The sequence below is a fragment of the Squalius cephalus genome (genome assembly GCF_949319135.1).
Source record: "Squalius cephalus genome assembly, chromosome: 8".
In the NCBI taxonomy this organism is placed as follows: Eukaryota; Metazoa; Chordata; class Actinopteri; order Cypriniformes; family Leuciscidae; genus Squalius; species Squalius cephalus.
The window spans coordinates 34,064,761-34,084,057 of record NC_137129.1 but is presented as its reverse complement, the minus strand read 5'-3'; the positions used below and the strand labels follow the sequence as shown (position 1 = coordinate 34,084,057).

Here is a 19,297-nt window from a genome sequence, read left to right as displayed (position 1 = left end):
TGCCCCAATATATGAAAAATATTCTAAAATCTGAAAATAAAGATCTGAAACTGAATGATTGACTCTTGTCAGAATGTATGTCAGTGTGGTTTTATTGAGTTCAATTGTTTACACAACAGCTGTAGCAAAAGAAAATTTATTTTGGCAACTTGCCCTGGTAATATTTTGGTAGGCTACATCATCATGTCACTTTTTATTTGCTATCATGGTAAAAACACTAGTGATTGCAGCTTCTTCCATGCAACCATCCTTGGCTTCAGCTGTGCCTCGTACTGTTAGTCTGTCACAGGATATCCTCTTACATAATTCACCTAAACAAACGGACAACCTCCACAAGAGGCTCTCCGTCCTCCTCTGAACACACTGGACACAGTCTGTGAAAGTGAAAGAAGTCTTGTGATGGTTGGGCGGGTCACGCGTATTTCTGGCTTGTTGTTTTGAAGGCCTCCGGGAGGAGAGGGGGTGAAAAGCGAGTTAAAGATGGCGGAAAGCGAAGGAGATGAGACTGCTCGGCCCGCTCCTCCGTCACTGCTGCCCACAGCGCCCCGCGTTAACGGATCGGGGATGCTCGGTTCTGGTAGCCAGACCCCGACCTTGGTGACTTCGGGTCCGCGCGTGGTTCGGATAATAAAGTCAGAATCTGGATACGGATTCAACGTCCGCGGTCAAGTAAGTGAAGGCGGCCAACTGCGGAGCATTAACGGGGAGCTGTACGCTCCTCTCCAGCATGTAAGCGCCGTGCTACCCGGGGGTGCGGCGGACCGGGCCGGTATCGTGAAAGGAGACAGAATACTAGAGGTGTAAGTCTTTTATTTTCCACTTTACTTCTCATTTTAGCCTGGGAATAAGCTTTGCTCTACTGTCAGTCTGTTTGACACATAGTCACTGGTGGCTTTGCGTTATTTTTACACATTAGCATTGGACTTGTTTAAGCCTTCGTGGCCGTGCATGCCAACACATCCCTGCTAATGCAATAAACAGATCATTATTATGTAAGGCTTGAGCAGATAACACGTACTGGAAGTTTTCAAACGCAGAACGGTTGTTGTGCAACAGGGGCATCATCGGCGTTTATTCAATAATTCGTGCGTGCTATATAGCCAGCTTATGCTTGTGTGTCATATAAATCCAGAAGAGTCTCTCACTCATGACTTGTTGATGCATGACAGTTGCATGATCACATGCTGTCATATTGATCTCTTATCATCGATGCAGCTGATAAATGTAGGCTAGTTCTTGACAAGTTAGCATCCTAAATTATGCTTGATATGAGCGTTACTATCCTGGCCTAGGAAGTGCATATGATTGACCATTTTAAAAAGTGCAGTGGTCAACAGATATGTGTTTTTAAAATGGCCAATAACTATATAATTCTATGTGGTCGATATAATGTACATAAGTAGCAAAGATTACATAAAACTAACAAATTTAAAGAAGCACATATTTTCCATTATTTATATCTATCTATCTATCTATCTAATATATATATTCACTAAAAGTATAAGTAAACATGTGGGTGTGGGTGTTTTCTTGTATAAGTGAACGTTGTATAAAAATGGTTTAATATCATCATATACACTACTGTTCAAACGTTTCAGTCGGTAAGAAAATAAGTCACTTATGCTCACCAAAGCTGCATTTATTTGATCAAAAATGCAGTAAAAACAGTAAAATTGTGAAATATTATTACCATTTGAAATAATTGTTTTCTATTTTCATATGTTTAAAACTGTAATTTATTCCTGTGATGGCAAATCTAAATTTTCAGTATCATTACTCCAGTCTTCAGCGTCACATGATCCTTCAGAAATCTTTCTAATATGCTGATTTGATGCCTAACATTTCTTACTATTATCAATGTTGAAAACAGTTGAGCTGCTGTTTGTGTGCAAACTGTAATACATAATCTTTTTTGAGCATTCTTTGATGAATAGCAAGATCCGAAAGAACAGCATTTATTTAAAATAGAAATCTTTTGTAACATTATAAATGTCTTTACTTTTGTTCAATTTAATGTGCCCTTGACTCCTTGAATAAAAGTATAAATTTATTTTTAAAAAATCTTACTGAACCCAAACTTTTAAACAGTAATGCACATGCCAGCCTATTACATGCCAGTTGACTTAATTAAGATGTATTGTCCTATATTACATATATATATATATCAGTATTATATTGGCTGCTGTGCTCTCTAATTATTGGCAGTGGGCACTAAAAACATGTCAACCACCAATAATATTTACTCAAATTTCACCAGAGAATATTTGAAAATGTGCACTATTAACAAGGCTGTCAGTATAAGTTTGACATTAAGCAGAAAGATGATCTTATTAATAAGATAAGTCAAAATATTGGCAGATGAATTGGCATTTTACTATATAATAGTATATGTAACTACTGGTATAATTTATTTTTATAGTTTACTGCAATGAGCAAACGTGTGAACATTGAGAACAGGTTTTAGAAAGTATCTTCCTTCTTCAGTGAATATTTTACAGATCTGCTTTGCATGTTAATTCATAAGCTAGATTATGTAGCCTATGTATAGAGCCACGCCACTGGTCATAGTTATTTGGAGGTGTGACGGGTAACATGATCAGCATTGTAAAACTGAGACGTATTGGGGTCACTGTTTTATCTTATGGGAAAATCAGAAGTTGTATAAGGATTCACAAGGACCGCAGAATGTAGTGCAGTTCTTCACAGTGTCAGTTTCAGTCAATAAGGTGGTGTGCTGGTGGTGTGCTGTTGTTGGTTTCACTCAAACCACTTTTCTCAGACAGTCTATCTCTGTCTGAACTCAATGTTTGGCCATCTAAATTGTGTGTATTAGATAAACTCCGGGCTCGTGTGTGTGTAAACAAAGAAATAATTCATGTAGGCTACTGCACACTAATGTCAGGAGACTATTTTTAAATAGAAATGATGCTAAACTCCTCTATAGTTATTTTTATCACTCATTGTTCTCTGTAAAACTTCACATTTACTCAAAATGAAGGTCTGATTCAGTAATGTGTTCGATTTTGCTAATTTTATCCCATTGAAAATGTCATGAAAACATTTAGCCTACCCCTCCCTGAAAGGAAGGAAATGCAAAAGGTTATTAGGGACATGAAGGTTGCTACTTACTTAGCCTCGGTCAAGTTTACTTTAACAAGTTCATTTAAAACACATTTCTTTAGCTCTAGTTATTCACTGGAAGTTCTAGAGGAATGTCTTTAGGAACATGATAAATATTTTGGTTAGTATGTTTTTTTAAGAACAGTTGTTGAGCAATGCTGCTAAATAGTCTTTTTAAACAAATCAGCTTTGAAAACAGATTTGAGGTGGTTTTGGTTATTAGGGTTGTCAAATGTACTGGTACTACTGGTACCAGTCGGTACTAAAGCAAAAGTTGATGGCACCAGCATTTCTGCAGTACCAGTAGTACGAGTACCCGGTATATTTGAATAGATGTGTGTGTTTGACCGCTGTCTGAGCATCGGTTAATGTGATTTTACCAAGTAGAACTGTTCCTGGATCAACATCGTTGTTGATCCTGGAAGAACAACATTTCAATAAACCAATCCGATTTGAGGGATAGTTTTTTAGTTAATATCAAGTTTAGGCTTACAACAAGGTTTAGGGGCTTATTTCCCTCTGATTTTAGGGATAAATGATGGGTCGGGTTAGGTGTAGAGATAAGGATAGTGTTAGGAATATGTGTTTGGACAGGAATGTTGTTCAATAGATGTTGATCTAGGAACATGTCTTGGCAAAATCACAGCGACCCTATGCATCAGGTTTTTATTTACAGCGTTTTTTGTTTTTACAAGCGTTGAGCATTGTAGCCAATCACAATCATAGCTGTTAAGCATGTGAACAAGGTGGCCTATCAGAGGTGCTAGTCAGTAAGTTATTCACAATCTACTTAAAGGTGCTCTAAGCGATGTTGGGTGACGTCACTTCTTGTTGACGTTCGAAGTATTGTCAAATGAAACGGAGGCTAGCTCGACCCTCCCTCATCCTCATCCCTTCCCCTCCCCTCCCCTTCCGTGCTTTTCCGATGTAAATTCGTGACTTCGCACGTTCCTTCTCCTTTTTCCCTCTTCTTTGCTATTTGTTCATTGGAACGTCGTCTCTTTGGTCGTGTGTATCAAAATTCAAGAGAATATAATTCTAATGTTAGTCATTGTCGTTGTCTAGGACATCTCTCCTCTAGCTAACATCCCTCTTCATGCTTCTCTCTCCTCCACTCCCCACACCCCCCTTCATGTGCACGCAAACTAACCCCCCAACCCCCACCTGCCAATCATTCTTGTCGGTTATTGGCTAGAACACTGTTTGTTATGTTTCGTGGTCCAGGTTGGGCCAGTTTGTTTTTGTTGCCGTTTGTGGAGCCTGGGCTGTCTACAGAGACCGCGTTTTTTTACAGTGTGTTCAGAGGACTGGCAGCTAGCGGATAGTGAGGAGATGTTTGCTGTATGTGACAAAAAATATTTCAGCCTAAAAAATGCGTGACATCGCTTAAAGCTATGGTCTACGATTTCAAAGATTGTTCATTATTAATAACCTCGTTTAGATGCTGGTTATGGTTCTACAGTACAGTCCTAACAATATGAAGAGAAAAAAGAATGAAAAAAATCCATTCACTCTATTGGGTGTACAGCTGCAGAGAAGTTGACCAATGTAAGCTGTCCGGCCGGACAGCTTACATTGGTCAACTGCTCTCATCCAATCCCCCGCTCCTCTTGACGCTCGCGTCTCCACCCCACCGCACCCCACCCCGCCCCCCTCCTGCGTCATGAAATTTCGCGGGCAAGCAGCTGACAGTCTATGGTAGCTAGCAAAGTAGCATCAGCTGAGCAATGGAGAAAAAACAAACCAAAAAAAAAACGACGCTGACACGGCTGACTTTTTGTTGAGCAGGTAAGCATTTATTTTTTACTTTTATGGTGTGAGGTGTTACATAATAGCTTTTTATCAGTCTGACAACATGCTTATGCTGCCGGTCGGCATTGGAATGTTAGCCGTTTAGCATCGCCTATCACGGGTCAAAGTGATTATATTTCTTGAAGTGCTTGAATATATTTCAGTATATATTCAGTTTCTGTTCGAGCCGATCGGAATTTGAACAAGATGCGCCAATGTTTACTACCGGTGATCACAGCTTGACTGAGTGACGTTGTTTAGGTCGTTTCCCGGTGGGAGGGATCAGGTAGCACAGAAGGGAGGGGGGTGTGTGTGGAGGGGCGGGATGAGTTTTTTAAAACTTCACAACTGTCTCAGGCTTTCTCGACCGATTTTCAACATCGTAGACTACAGCTTTAAGCACCTTTAACACCACTGAAAATGCAAGAGGATTTGTTTTGTTCAATAATGAATCCTTTCATTATAACCAACAAAGTGAAAACACGATGTAAATAAAAGATTCATTGTGCAGTTTCCGGATTGACAACTGTATTTAAATGGGCGATTAAATCTAAACTGCGATGATTGACCATGATAACCAACGGACAAGACAAAACGGGACAAAATATTTTGAAGTTAGTACTTAAATCAGCAGTTTTTGCTCTAGAAAATTGGTACCAAGAATGCAAAATTTTACTGGTATTTGTATCGGCTGAAATTTTGGTACTGTGCCAACCCTAGTTGTTATTGTGTTAATCAATGTGAATGTTATATATTATATCTCACACGCTAAGTGTTGCATCTGGACCCTTTTAAAGAACCAACTGGCCATTTGTGATGAATAAATGGGAACTGGAACTTTCAAGATTGTTTTTTGTAATGCTTTGACATTAACTTTGTTTTTTTTTTGGAAATAATCCTAGTATGTAAAGGTTTCATTAGCCCAAGGCTGGTTTCCTGAGGAACTCCTTTAAGGAAGAAGGAGTGGGTTCACAATCCAAGGCTGAGTTTGTTTATGAGCTGTTTTCCATTTACAGTCTTTGGTGAGCGTCGTCCCTGTCTTCAGTTCAATGATACAAGGAAATGAACAAGGAAAAGAAAATCAAAATGGTATCTTCTTTAGAATTATAACAGTGCTTCCAATCTGAAATGAGGAAGTATCAGGGAATCGTTGCAGTCATTAGCTGGTCATGTGAATGTCATGTTACACAACAGTTTGTTCCTGTTCCAAACTCATTGTTCAGCATGTTCAAGTCTTCAAGCATGTGATTTTATATTGAATTGGATTAAAGTATAAGACATTGGCATAGATTTTGGGGTATGGACAGTTGGGATTTAGGATAAGTTAAGAGACCCAATAATAATCCCTATCAATATTTCTGGTGATTTAAAGTTATGACAGAGAATACAAGCACCATATTTTTCTGCTTTATATATTTTGTTATAAAGTGAAAGTATTTATTTCCATTACTAGAGACACTGTCTTTGTTTATGCCGTGGATGAATTTATTTTTATGTTTTTTTCCTATTGAGAATGTAAATGAATTCTACCAGAAGAGCCTTGCATTTATTTCCCTCCACTTTTAATATAATCAAATCACTAGTGGATTTCGTTCTGTGGCAGTGTAGAAAGCTGGGTTGTCAGCTTTGTCTACCCTCATTTTTGCATGGCGTCAGGAAATATACCTCCCCATTACTGTCTTCCTCCATCTGTCACCTGGTTTATGAATAAGTGATGGTGGTAATAATAATAATAATAATAAGTGATGGGCAGGTGGCATGTGCTATATGTGTCATTGTTGGTGGGATCATGTTCATATGCAAACAAAAATTAATAAAGGGAGAGATCCCGGTGACCCTCAACCTTTTATTAGCTGAAAAACCCTGTAAACCAGCTGCAAAAAAAACAGACTTTTTGAAAAAGACATCAGCAGTTCCCTACTTGAAATGTAAACCTTTGGTTAATAGACTACTCTGGGTTTCATTTCCATTAATTGTAAAATGGCTTATTACACCAGTTTAAAGAGAGTAACCTTTGCTTTAATGGTGAAGGGAAAACAATGTTTGGATTGTTTCACTATTGAAGATCTCAATGCTTAATGCAGATATCCAATTAAAATGGTATGCTAAAGGGCTGATTTGCTTGCAAATCACAATTAAATGTTTTAAAATAAAGCCAATTTTTGCCTTGTGTGGTCAAATGAGTTCCCTCAACACCAATGAGATTTTGAATATCTATGGACATACAGTGCCATTCAAAAAGTGTGGGGTTTATTTTGAATTAATATTTCAGGAAAAGATGCATTCAATTAATCAGAAGTGACAGTAAAGACATTAATAATGTTACAAAAAATAAACATGAACACAAATAAATGCTGTGCTTTTGAACTTTCTATCCATCAGTGAATCCTTAAAAAAAAAAAATAATAATTAAGCAGCACAATTGTTTTCAACTGTGATAATAATAATAGGAAATGTTGAACATCAAATCAGCATATTGGAATGATTTCTGAAGGATCATGTGACCCTAAAGACTGGAGTAATTGCTGATGAATATTCAGCTCACCATATCAGAAATGAATTACAATTTTAAATATATTAAAACAGTTATTTTAAATTGTACTAGTATTTCAGTGTTTTACTAGCCTGGGAAAACCCAGACAACTTCCGGCAAATTTAGATTTGCTCTGCAAGTAGTCTGGCAAAGAGCTCATTCAAGCCCATTTCTAATCCGTCGAAACCGCGGCACCAATCAGAAACGTTGGGGCGGGCTTTACACGATGACGATCGTTCTGGTTGGTTTTAGGTCTATCCAATTGCGCCCATTGAGCGACGTCCGTTGGTGAAGCGCAGCAACTTTTAAATGCATTATTATATTTAAATTGCAAACACATGAGGACAGTCTCCATGAAAGACCCACTGGCAGATGAACGTGCTACTACATTTCTCTCTGAAACGGTAGGAAATTAAATTAGATTTAATAGAGGATTTTAACTGTGACACGATGATTGACAGGGCAGTTTAAGTGACAGGATGCACGCGACAGATCCGTCCGATAAAGATGATGAAGTAGTATGTCCAAAAGCTTGCCTACTTTTTTGCTACACATTCAAAAGTAAATACCTTTTCTTCACAAAAAGAGTACATACTTTTATGGCGTAGTGTAACTTAGGCGAATTGGGACGCAGCATATGGCTTTACACGATGACGATCGCTCTGATTGGTTTTAGGAGTTTATCCAACTGCGCCCAGAGGCATTTGAGCGACGTCCGTTGGTGACGCCCCTTTGGAAATGAGTTATTAATGAAGCTTTTCCAGACCATAACTCAGTTATTACTGACAATAGTCTGGTTTTAACTAGGCTAGTGTTTTACTGTATATTTGGTCAAATATGCAGCCTTGATGAGTATGAAAGGCTTCTTCCAAAATCAGTAAAAAAAGATGAACCGGCCCCAAACCGTCTTAATATTTCACCCCTGTAACATGACCCACTTTTTTCCGTTTCTCCTGCAGTAACAGGGTGAGCGTGGAGGGGGCGACGCACAAGCAGGTAGTGGATCTGATCCGGGCCGGAGAGAGGGAGCTGGTGTTGACCGTGCTCTCTGTCCCGGCACAGGAAGGGGACGGACTTGATGCCGGAGAAGAAAGTGCAGTGCAGCCCAGTTACGACTACAGCGACAAGCAGGCCGTCCCCATTTCAGTCCCCACATACAAACATGTGGAACAGCACTCCGAGAAGTTTGTGGTGAGTTGCGCAGAAAGCATAAAAGCTTTTTCCTTCTTGGTTGTTTAGTGCTAATAATCTTTGTTTCCTCCCGTCTTAGGTGTATAACGTGTACATGTCGGGCAGACAGATGTGCTCGAAGCGTTACCGGGAGTTTGCAATACTTCATCAGAACCTGAAGAGAGAGTTTTCCAGCTACACTTTCCCGAAACTGCCAGGGAAGTGGCCCTTCTCTCTGTCTGAACAACAGCTGGACGCTCGCAGGAGAGGATTGGAGGAATACATGGAGAGAGGTGAGAGAGAGGAGGACATTAAGGCCCGGTTTTACAGACAGGGTTTAGATTAAGCCAGGATTAGGCCTTAGTTCAGTTAGGATAAACCACCAACCTGTCTTAAATCCCCAAAGGTAAGATGTTTAATGAATTTATTTGGTTGTTTCAAAGATTAAGCATTATAACATAACACTAGCTACATATAATACATAATACTAGGATGAGTGACACGGATCGATTATTAAAATAGTGATCACTTCTCGAGTGAACGCGTAGGCTGTACATGATGTGTTCACTCTAGCTAGAACTAGCGACAGATACAGGACACATTCACTCTATAGAAAGTGCAAAACGACGTTCTGCATCTTCTTGAGACAGGCTCTTTTAAAAAAATGTATTTTAACTTGACACGGTGCATTTAAAAACATGGCGCTGACTGATTAACTCCCGTCAAGCCAGTCGTGACCAAAGTAGTCTGCACTTTTCTAATGATAACTACAGCAATCTGCAGGCAGTGCAGAAATACAAGCTTTGAGGTGTTTTTCTTTCAGTAACACCAAAGCCTGTCAAAAAAATGTGTTCTTAAGAATTTTTCAAGAATTGCACTTAGGAACATTCTTATGAACTTCTTAGAGGATTTTCTTTAAGTTCTTTCTCAAGAAGATTTCGTGAATCTGGCCCCTGATTTTTTACTTTTATTACATTTGTTTACATTTGTTCAAGGATGTTTTTGGATTGTCATCTTTGCAGTAAGCCACCATTGGATGTGGTTTTGTACACTTGCTCATAGATGCATGAGATATAAAATGCACTTCTGCTGAGCTCTATATAAATATATATCCTGTCTCTCGACTTCTTTCTTTTTAGTCTGCTCAGTGCGGATCATAGGTGAGAGTGACATTATGCAAGAATTCCTGTCTGAATCAAACGAGGTAAGTAAGTGTGTGCAAAATCTGTAGATCTGTGTGGAAGTGGTTTTGCTCAACGACTCTGTTTAACATGCGCTTCGTGTTATAGAACCACAACAGTGTAACAGATGTCGAGTTACGGATAGCTCTGCCTGATAAAACTACAGCTTCAGTGAGAGTCCGAAAGAATAGCACCACTGACCAGGTTTACCAGGTAAAATGTCATATGTTCATGCAACACAGTCTGACTATTTAAAGGGGTCATTAAATAAAATTTTATTTGATATTTTGATATATAAGAGGTTTTGTACGATTAAAGCATCCTGCAAGTTTCATAGCTTAAGACGTCATCTTCATTATAAACAAAGCATTTATTTATTAAAACTCCAAAAACAGCTTGTTTGGATGTTGTGGGATCTGTGATGTCACATGGGCTAATACATTTGCATATGACTGCCTCCAACATCGACAAATAATTATACATCATCGCACCATAGGCCCCGCCTACTATTGTTCAGTTGCTTAAAGCTACACTGTGTAACTTTATAAGTTGATTCTTAGCAAAAAACACTTTGTTCTATCAAAAGTATATGTGCTCATTCATCTGTAATTACTTCCACCAACTAATCAAGTATTCTCGTAAGCGTAAAATCTGCCATTTATAATACATACGAGCGAGTCGCTCGAATGGCGGCAGCCATGTTGCGCCTCCATCTTGAAAATACATTCGCCAAAGAGGGACATACCTGGAAATTCAAGCTTCGCCTTCCGCGTTTTACACTCAGTGACACCGTGACGAATGCGAGGGGGAGATTACTCGCGACTGCCGGCAGATTTGAAAGATTGCTGATGGAGGATCACGCCTATTTTCGAGGACATGTAGCAGAGTCGCCAAGGAAGCGAAATAGAGAATTAAAACGTTAAGGCGACAGGCAAATCAGCAAGACCAAAGTCAATATTGGAGTAACTGACTAAATAACTAAATGCACTTTGTAATAGTTTTCTAAAGTAACCTCATCACTTGAAGGAACACTCATGGACGAAGTCGAACTGGAAGCCATGTTAATCTTGGAATAATACGGCCACCGTAGGAGTTAAAACGCCCTCGGAATTGAAAGGAACAGAAACTAATATTCACTGGGTAGTCATACAATTTCACTGCTAGATGTGTGAAAATATCACACAGTGTAGCTTTAATGGCCAAAACCTGTCAACACCGGATGCGAGCGTCACACCAAAAGCGAATAGATTATAATCACTGACGTCGTCTACACTGGTTACAGTATACATACACGTTCAGTCTTTTGACTGCAGATTGTTTTGTAAACGAGGTAGTGTAATGGAGAGTTCGCAAAGAAACTTCTCTTGAAACTTTTAGCCAGCTGTATTGAATGGGTCTGACAGCAACTGCATCGCAAACCATAAGTTAGCAATTTCATAATGGAATTGAAAACCGAGCCCTCAAGTTGGGACTTGACAGACGTTACACAGACGTTTCAGATGTTTTCCTGAAGCAACAGAAACACTTTTCATGTACTGCTTAATACAGCGCCGTCTGTACGAGAATAAAGTTCAACATAAGCCTATACTATTTAAATACCATTAAATGGGGGCCATTTTGATAAACATGACAATATAACATTATAGTTAGTTACATGAAAAGCCAATCTTGAAACGGCTATGTTGCTGTATTTTGATGCCATACTTCACAGTGACGTGGCGTCTGCGCTATCTCAATGCTTCAATTCAGACGCCACTCAGTCTGTGCAGCGCTGCATGAAGTCGAACACGCCTACTATTTCCAATGCAGTGACGTTAGCCAATCATAACACTGGCTGTTTACTGACAAGCCTTAAAAGAGCCGCCCCTTAAAAACAGATCATTTCAGACAAAGGGTCAGAATGAGAGTTGAAAATAATTTTTCCTGCATTTGTTTATTTCTTTATTTCTTTTAAATATCAACTCAATGACCTCAACAACAGCTCATCCTAGTCATAAACAAGTATAATTTTCCCTTTTTCAGGCTCTTGTCATGAAGGTTGGGATGGACAGCATGATGGCCAGTTACTTTGCTCTCTTTGAAGTTATAAACCACTCATTTGGTGAGTAATGGCTCTATTTTCCTTCACGTGTCTGTGTTCTGAGTTGGCCTCTAACAGGAAGGGAAGAAAGCATTTAGATATTCACTGAGGAAAGCAGTTGACCTTGTTATGAAGTCAAAAGTAATTGCGCTTATGATTCTTTTAAACAGTGATTAAACTGCCGCTTCGTGATCTTTTCTTAATCAAACAAACAATGTTTTGCCCCAGCTGGCAAGCTCAGATAAGGTGCTACTGAGCTCATAAGGCCATTGGGCCTTGGTAATGAAACATGAACATAACAGATTTCTGTGTAAATCCTTCACAAAACCCTTCTTGCATACGTTTATAGAAGAATGTTTGGTGACACTTTAGTTTGGGGAACACATATACACTATTAACTCTGACTTTTGCATCTATAAACTCCTAATTTACTGTTAATCAATAGTTAGTATGGTAGTTGTTATAGTGGTTAATTTAGGTATGGAGTGCGATTAAGGGATGTAGAATATGGTCATGCAGAATAAGGCATTAATGTGTGCTTTATAATATGCAAGTTAATAAGCAACAAGTTAATAGTGAGATTTGGTCCCCAAACTAAAGTCTTACCGAATGTTTTTGTCTGTAAAAATACACATGTAGTTATCCCACATATGACGGCTAGATAGTTTTAAATATCAAATATTGAGTTGAAACATGTAACTTCTATGGGGCTTTCAGGCTTCAAAAAGGAAGAAAACGTACCAGAAAAGTGTCATCCAAGTGGTCCATGTGAATTGTTCTTTATATTCCAAGTCATACGATAGCTTTGTGTCAAACAGATCAAAATTTAAGTTGTTAGTGAAAGTCTTCCCCTCCATTGAGTTGATAACCAGAATCATCAGATAAATCAAATGTTTGGGGTCAGTAAGATTTCTTCAATGTTCCTTATGCTCACCATGGCTGTATTTATTTAATCAAAAATACACTAAAACAGTAATGTATTGAAATATTGTTACAATTTAAAATAAGTATTTTCTATTTTAATATATAGTTTAAAATGTGTTGGCCAAGCTGAATTTTCATCATCATTACTCAGTCTTCAGTGTCACATGATCCTTCAGTAATCATTCTGATATGCTGATTTGATGCTCAAGAAACATTTCTTCTTATTGTTTGTTGAAAACAATTGTGCTGCCTAATATTTTTGTGGAAAGCATGGCCGCTTTACCACCGTCAGGCCAAACTGTTCTCAATGCTTAACAGTTTCATTCCATGCCGATTCGTAATATATATATTTTTTACAACATTATAAATTTCTTCACTGCCAGTTTATTGTGTCCTTGCTAAATAAAATGTATTTATATTTTAAAAAATGTTACTTGACCCTAAACTTTGAACAGTAGTGTACCTATGGCAGATTTGCCGTGTATATTACACTATATAAAGATATTACATTTACCATGAAACACTAAACTGTTTGCAGTATTTACTGAAAATCTCTCTCTTGTCCTCTTTTTCTGTTTTGTGACTTGCACTTTTCTTCCTAAAGTGCGCAAATTGGCTCCTAATGAGTTTCCGCACAAGCTGTATGTTCAGAACTACACGTCTGCTGTCCCTGGGACGTGTCTCACGGTGCGCAAGTGGCTCTTCAGCACACAGGAAGAGGAACTGCTGCGGGACAACCCACTGGCCCTGCACTACTGCTTCCATCAGGTCAGTCCGGGTTATTGTCAATTCTCTTATCGCAGATTAAGTCATTTAGTCATTATGTCATTATAAATATAAACACGTCGCACATTATGGTAAATGCAGACCATAAACCTGGACTTTGAACAGCTAGCAAGGTGTCAGGTTAATGCATCATCTAATACCACACATGCTTGCTTTGTTTTACTTAAAATTTTGGTCTCTTTTCTTCAGGCACAGGATGATGTGAAGAAGGGATTCATTAAAGCAGAGGATAAAGCGTACCAGCTCCAGAAACTAGCAGAACAGAGAAAGATGACAACGGTCTCCCATACTTTATCCGTCATATAATGCCAAACAGAGTTTTAAATAGAATGCTTAATTTAAATGCTATTCATCTCTTCATTGAAACCCTGTCAATAACATGTCCAGGTCATATTTCACCTTAAAAAATCGAATTAAAAGAAATTATTTTAATAATAATCAAATCAATTTAAAAAAATTGTATTGTACTGTAACATTTAGTTGTCAATACATTTCTATTACATTACAAATTCTTATAACTGTAAGGCAAAAAAAATAATCATTAGAGTAATGCAAAAATTAATATATGGCTCAAAGTGTTATAGTATTATTTATATACTATTACAGCTGTCTATATTTTTATATCCTTCCGTTTAATTTTTAGTAATTCCTTTTTTTTTTTGGTTTTTAAATATTTGCTAATAGTGATTTAGTAATTTTAGCATTTCAACTTTTATTTCAGTATTTTTTCCATGGCAACATTTTCATATTTAATATATGTAATATTTATATTTTATTTCAGCTTTGTTTCAATTAATGAAAACATTTTTTTTAATAACATTGGGTACCAAACAAAAATGTTAATTGTCCTAAGATAGTCTTCATTGTATGTTTTATTCTTCTTATTTTTGGGTGAAATGTAACCTGGACACTTTAAGCAAAATCTATTAATAATATGTAAAGGCATTTTGTTTGAACACAAAATAAACATTTGTTTCCCCCCTTCTTTTCTGTGATCTTTCTCTCGCAGTATCTGAGTCTTTTGCGCTCATGTGAGGGATATAACGAGTTGACTTTCCCTCACTGTGCATGTGACTCGCGGAGGAAAGGTCATGTGATCACGGCCATCAGCATGAAGCATTTCAAACTACACGCCTGCACAGAGGACGGCACTCTTGAGGTGGGCGAAAGATGCTCAGAATGTACAGACATAACCTAGAGGCGTAGAATTGGCCGTATGAGAACATGTTTGATTTGTTCGCCCATAGTAACTCTTTATCTTTGACTCAGAATCAGGTGATTGTGTTCGAATGGTCAGAGATGCAAAGATGGGACACCGATGAGGAGGGAATGGCCTTCTGCTTTGAGTATGTGCGGGGAGAAAAGAAACCTCGTTGGGTCAAAATATTCACTCCTTATGTAAGTCACCCCAAAATGAAAATGATTGCTTCATTATTTACTTGCTGAATTCTGTTTCTCAGAACATTTCGAACAGAAATAAGCCCTGGTTGAGTGTGTTTGTGTTCCCTTCTCCAGTTTAACTACATGCACGAGTGCTTTGAGAGGATTTTCTGTGAGCTCAAATGGAGAAAAGAGGTATTAATAATTTGCACACATTTCTGTTTTAACTTCTTTGCCTTTTTTGTCATTTGTTAATGAGTTTCTCTCTGATATGTTAAAGGTTGAAGAGGAGGCCTCAGACAAAGGCAATAAGAACTGTAGTAATAATGGTAAGAGAACCTTTTGCCCTCATTTAATCACACACAAGTTAATGAGATTTTTCCAAGCGTACTCATGTGATGATCATACTCGCGCAGAAACCTGAAATACAGGTTCATATACTTACCACACTTACATTTTAGTATGAGTACAAAGTCACATGTTATGCGTGTGATGCTCATTTCAGCCATCAGTGCATAAAATGAACCCTGCACCTTCTCGGATGATCAAGTAATGGAAATGTATTCCTTTATTATGTAAAACAAAATGCATGAAACATTGATTCCAATGCACTGCAGGCTAGCATTGATTGGAAATACTCCAGCAAATGTGCTTTTTGTTATTGAACACTGTTTTATTCATTGAGCAAATAATGTATTCGCACATTTCAGTTGTGCTCGTGCAAAGTAAATATTTGAAATAATACAATAACTTTCTTTTGTATTTTTCTGCACTGAATTCATTTAATCTAGTGGTATGAACTGAAATTAATTTAATAAATAATTTATTCATCTATTATTTAATATTCATTGATAAAAAAATATATAATTTACAATATATAAATTATATTTTATACATTTTAAAAATAATAAATTGTATAATTTTTACATTTAGGCTATAATTAATTTAAATAATTTGTTAAATGATCATGTATTTTTATATATATATATATGTGTGTGTGTGTATATATACACGTGTTTATATATACACGTGTTTTTTTGTGCTGTCAAATCAATTTAGTGCGATTAATCGCATCTAACATAAAAGTTTGTGTGTGTGTACGAGTAGTATTCATTGTTGTGAGCCCAAGTTGCCCCATTCTAGGCCATTGAAAATGACTGGTGTGTACTCTAATGGGAATGTAATTCCCCGAACACTAAATGTGATTTTAAATTTAGTGAACCTGTAAAACAGAAGGCAGAATTTATGAATCCATAGGCATAGGGGATTTAAGATTTTAAAAAAGCTTTACAAATCTTTTAAAATGTTTAGTAAAGCTAATGAAACACTTCTGTATTGCAGATTACATCTCGCCGCTGGAGCAACAGAAGGGATGGCGCCACCTAGGGGGTGAGATTGCCACTTCTTAAAACCCCTCTCTAGACCCCTGTGGAACAGCAGAAATTGCGCTGGATCATCACACTCGAGCAGACCACCATAATGACCATGTTACCACGGCAACACCCCCAGCGACACCATAACAACCATGTTTCCACGGAGACAAAAGTGTGCCTTTCAGATGCAGAGCTTTCCATATGGCAACGCAAAATGCCATTATCATGGCGGAGCAGAGGCTGCAGGGATGTTTCACCCCAGATCAAGAGCACCAATGGGTTCTACTGTCATTTCATCAATAGATACTTTGAACTTGCTTAAGTACATGTAAAATACCACATAGGACGAGATCGAAAGATCTTCCACGTCATTGGTTTAGGAGACAAGCTATTCTTTAAGTCTACTGGCTGGATTTTGGAGAGCATTAGCTAAGGTAGAGCTGAATCGGCACTGTTATCAGGGCAGCGTATTAACAAATGACCACTTTGTGATTTGGAATGGCAGCCGCTATCACAATTGTTTGACTAAACTATATATATGGGAGGGGGACGTCATGCCTTAACAAAAAAAAATAATTAATTTGTGTAGCAAGGTCACCATACAAACAATTAGTGTGGGATCTCTCTAAAATAATATTGTGATGGCATTATTGCTTGATTTTCCCAGTATTGCTGACTAAAATGAGCTCTTATTAATTTTATTTCGATTAAATGAGAAGTAAACAAGGCTGTAGGAGCAGTGACATGGGAAGTGTGTGTGTGTGTGTGATTGTGCAATTAAGGACAGGAGTGATTATGAACTGACATTATAGGGATAGTTCAACCAAAAATGAGAATTCTGTCACCATTTACTCACCCTCAAGTTGTTTCAAACCTGTATGAGTTTCTTTCTTCTGCTGAACACAAAAGAAGATATTTCGAAGAATACGGGGAACCTAACAGTTGATGGTCCTCATTGACTTCCATAGTGCAATGGAAGTCAATGGGGCCCATGAACTATTTGGCTACTGACATTCTTCAAAATATCTTATTGTGTGTGTGTGTGTGTTCAGCAGAAGAAAGAAATTCATACAGGTTTGGAACAACTTGAGGGTGAGTAAATGATGACAGAATGTGAACTATCTCTTTAAGGTTAAGTGTAGTTCGCACAAGCGACCTGTAGGGGGCCTCAGCATCAAACACAGAAGCAGCTGCGCTCAGGAGACAGTTTATTTCTGTTCAGTTTATGTGTTGGCCTCTGAGGGAACATCATCGAGCGAGTCCTGGTCTGAGTTTGTTTTTGTGTAATTTATTGTTCGAGACTGCAGAGGCTTCCCTCACAGAGAGACGTGAACCTGCTGACAAGATCTGAACGGGGAAAACAAGAGACGGACTGAGAATATTGTGATCTCAGTCCTCTCATATGTTTTCTAGAATAAGAACTTCGAAAGCAAAAGGCAATAGTCTCAAACTCATGTGCAAATTCCCCACAGTGTGCTAGAATAACAGCCAGGTTTTTTTGTAGTGGTCTACATTGTAGTGGTCTTCTTTTAATGCATAGTAGAGAACTAGAGCTTAAAAAATGGTATAGCAAAAACCTTGGTTGCCCCCCTCATCACAGGACAAGGCACAGCTTAACATTTTCTTAACAGACACGCATGTTTAATGCAAGTCAGAAGCTTTCACCATTCCATTCCAGCACAATACTGTGATAAATGAGCTTATCCTCATCCAAATGCTTAAGCCACCTTGGCTACGATACCTTGATCAATAAGTGAGTTTGTATAGTGTGTGTGTGTGTGTGTGTGTGTGCTACATCAGATTGCTCTCTGGTTAGAGTAAAGGCTCCTATTACAGCAGCACAGTAGCATCTGTGGTCTAAGCGTATTTACAAAAACTTGATTTGTCTTCAATCCTGATTATTTCCATATTTGATTAGTTCAGATAGTTAATCAATGTGAATGAAAAAAAAAAAAAAAAGTTTGGCTTGTGTGTTTTACAGTCGTGTAATTTGTCCTTTCGTCAGGAGTCCAGGTGCGACACTTTTTGTATTGTCTAGAAAATGTCAAAAGTGTTCCACCTCGTAATGTTCACCAGCGCTATAATATTAATTGTTTGGTCAGTATTTCTTATTTTGTGTCAATGTGCCGGGAGGGAAGAATATGAATGTACCAGAATGTATTTATAACATGGATGATTATTTGTTTGTTTTTTGTCATTAACTTGAACTTCAACCATTAAAGATCATCATAACCCTTCAGTTTAAAACTTAAGACACTAACCTACTCTTATTCTTCCATTGAGTGTTTTCTTAACTTTTGGCCCATCTTGAAAGTATTATTAATGTTTTGAGTGTTTTCCCCAAAATTGGTATGTTGGGATGAATACTGTCAAGTTTAACGGCTATTTGTTTTGTGTTTTCTGTGCTTCATCTGTAAATCTTACTGCTTCTGTGTAGTACTGACAGAGTCTTTGTAGCTTTTCTGACTGAAAACGTTAATTTATTTTTCTGCTAAATGGAGGGGATTGAAACAAGGCCTGTGCTGTGGTGGGTTTAGGAAGGGGCTTTGTATGACAAAAGATATAATGCATACGTGAAGGAGATGAACGGGCGTGCATTATTTCATGTAGCCTAGATAATGGCATAAATTAACAATAACGGGATACAATAGTTTTATATCTGAAATGTGTGAAGGTTAAACTAACCAGAGGTATAAAAAAAAATTTAAACTTTGAGAAACATCATGTAGGTTGAAACATTGTAACATACTATTTTAAATAAAATGACCTATTGAAAAAAAATATATATTGTTTGATTTCTTTTGAATGTGCTGGCCTTTTTTGCAACATAACTGATATCACTTAGCAGGCAAACGTGAATGCCTCGTGATATTCCTAAAGCATCCTAAGTAACCAATTGCATTACTGCATGTAGCCCCGCCCCTTTTCAGCGCTGCGCTCGTTGTCTTTTGACTTCCGG

The 19,297-nt window shown here is 37.9% G+C and overlaps 1 protein-coding gene across 1 annotated transcript; it reads left to right on the top strand.

Moving 5' to 3' along the window:
• Nucleotides 1-252: 252 nt before the first annotated feature.
• Nucleotides 253-18,643, top strand: snx27a (sorting nexin 27a). The gene is made up of 13 exons (XM_079877866.1): nt 253-800; nt 8,404-8,635; nt 8,715-8,907; nt 9,754-9,818; nt 9,904-10,008; nt 11,818-11,896; nt 13,404-13,567; nt 13,775-13,864; nt 14,595-14,744; nt 14,855-14,983; nt 15,101-15,160; nt 15,246-15,294; nt 16,307-18,643. Exons 1-13 carry the CDS (start codon nt 481-483, stop codon nt 16,372-16,374), a joined length of 1,704 nt encoding a protein of 567 aa, XP_079733992.1. The 5' UTR covers nt 253-480; the 3' UTR covers nt 16,375-18,643.
• The last annotated feature ends 654 nt before the right edge of the window (nt 18,644-19,297 follow it).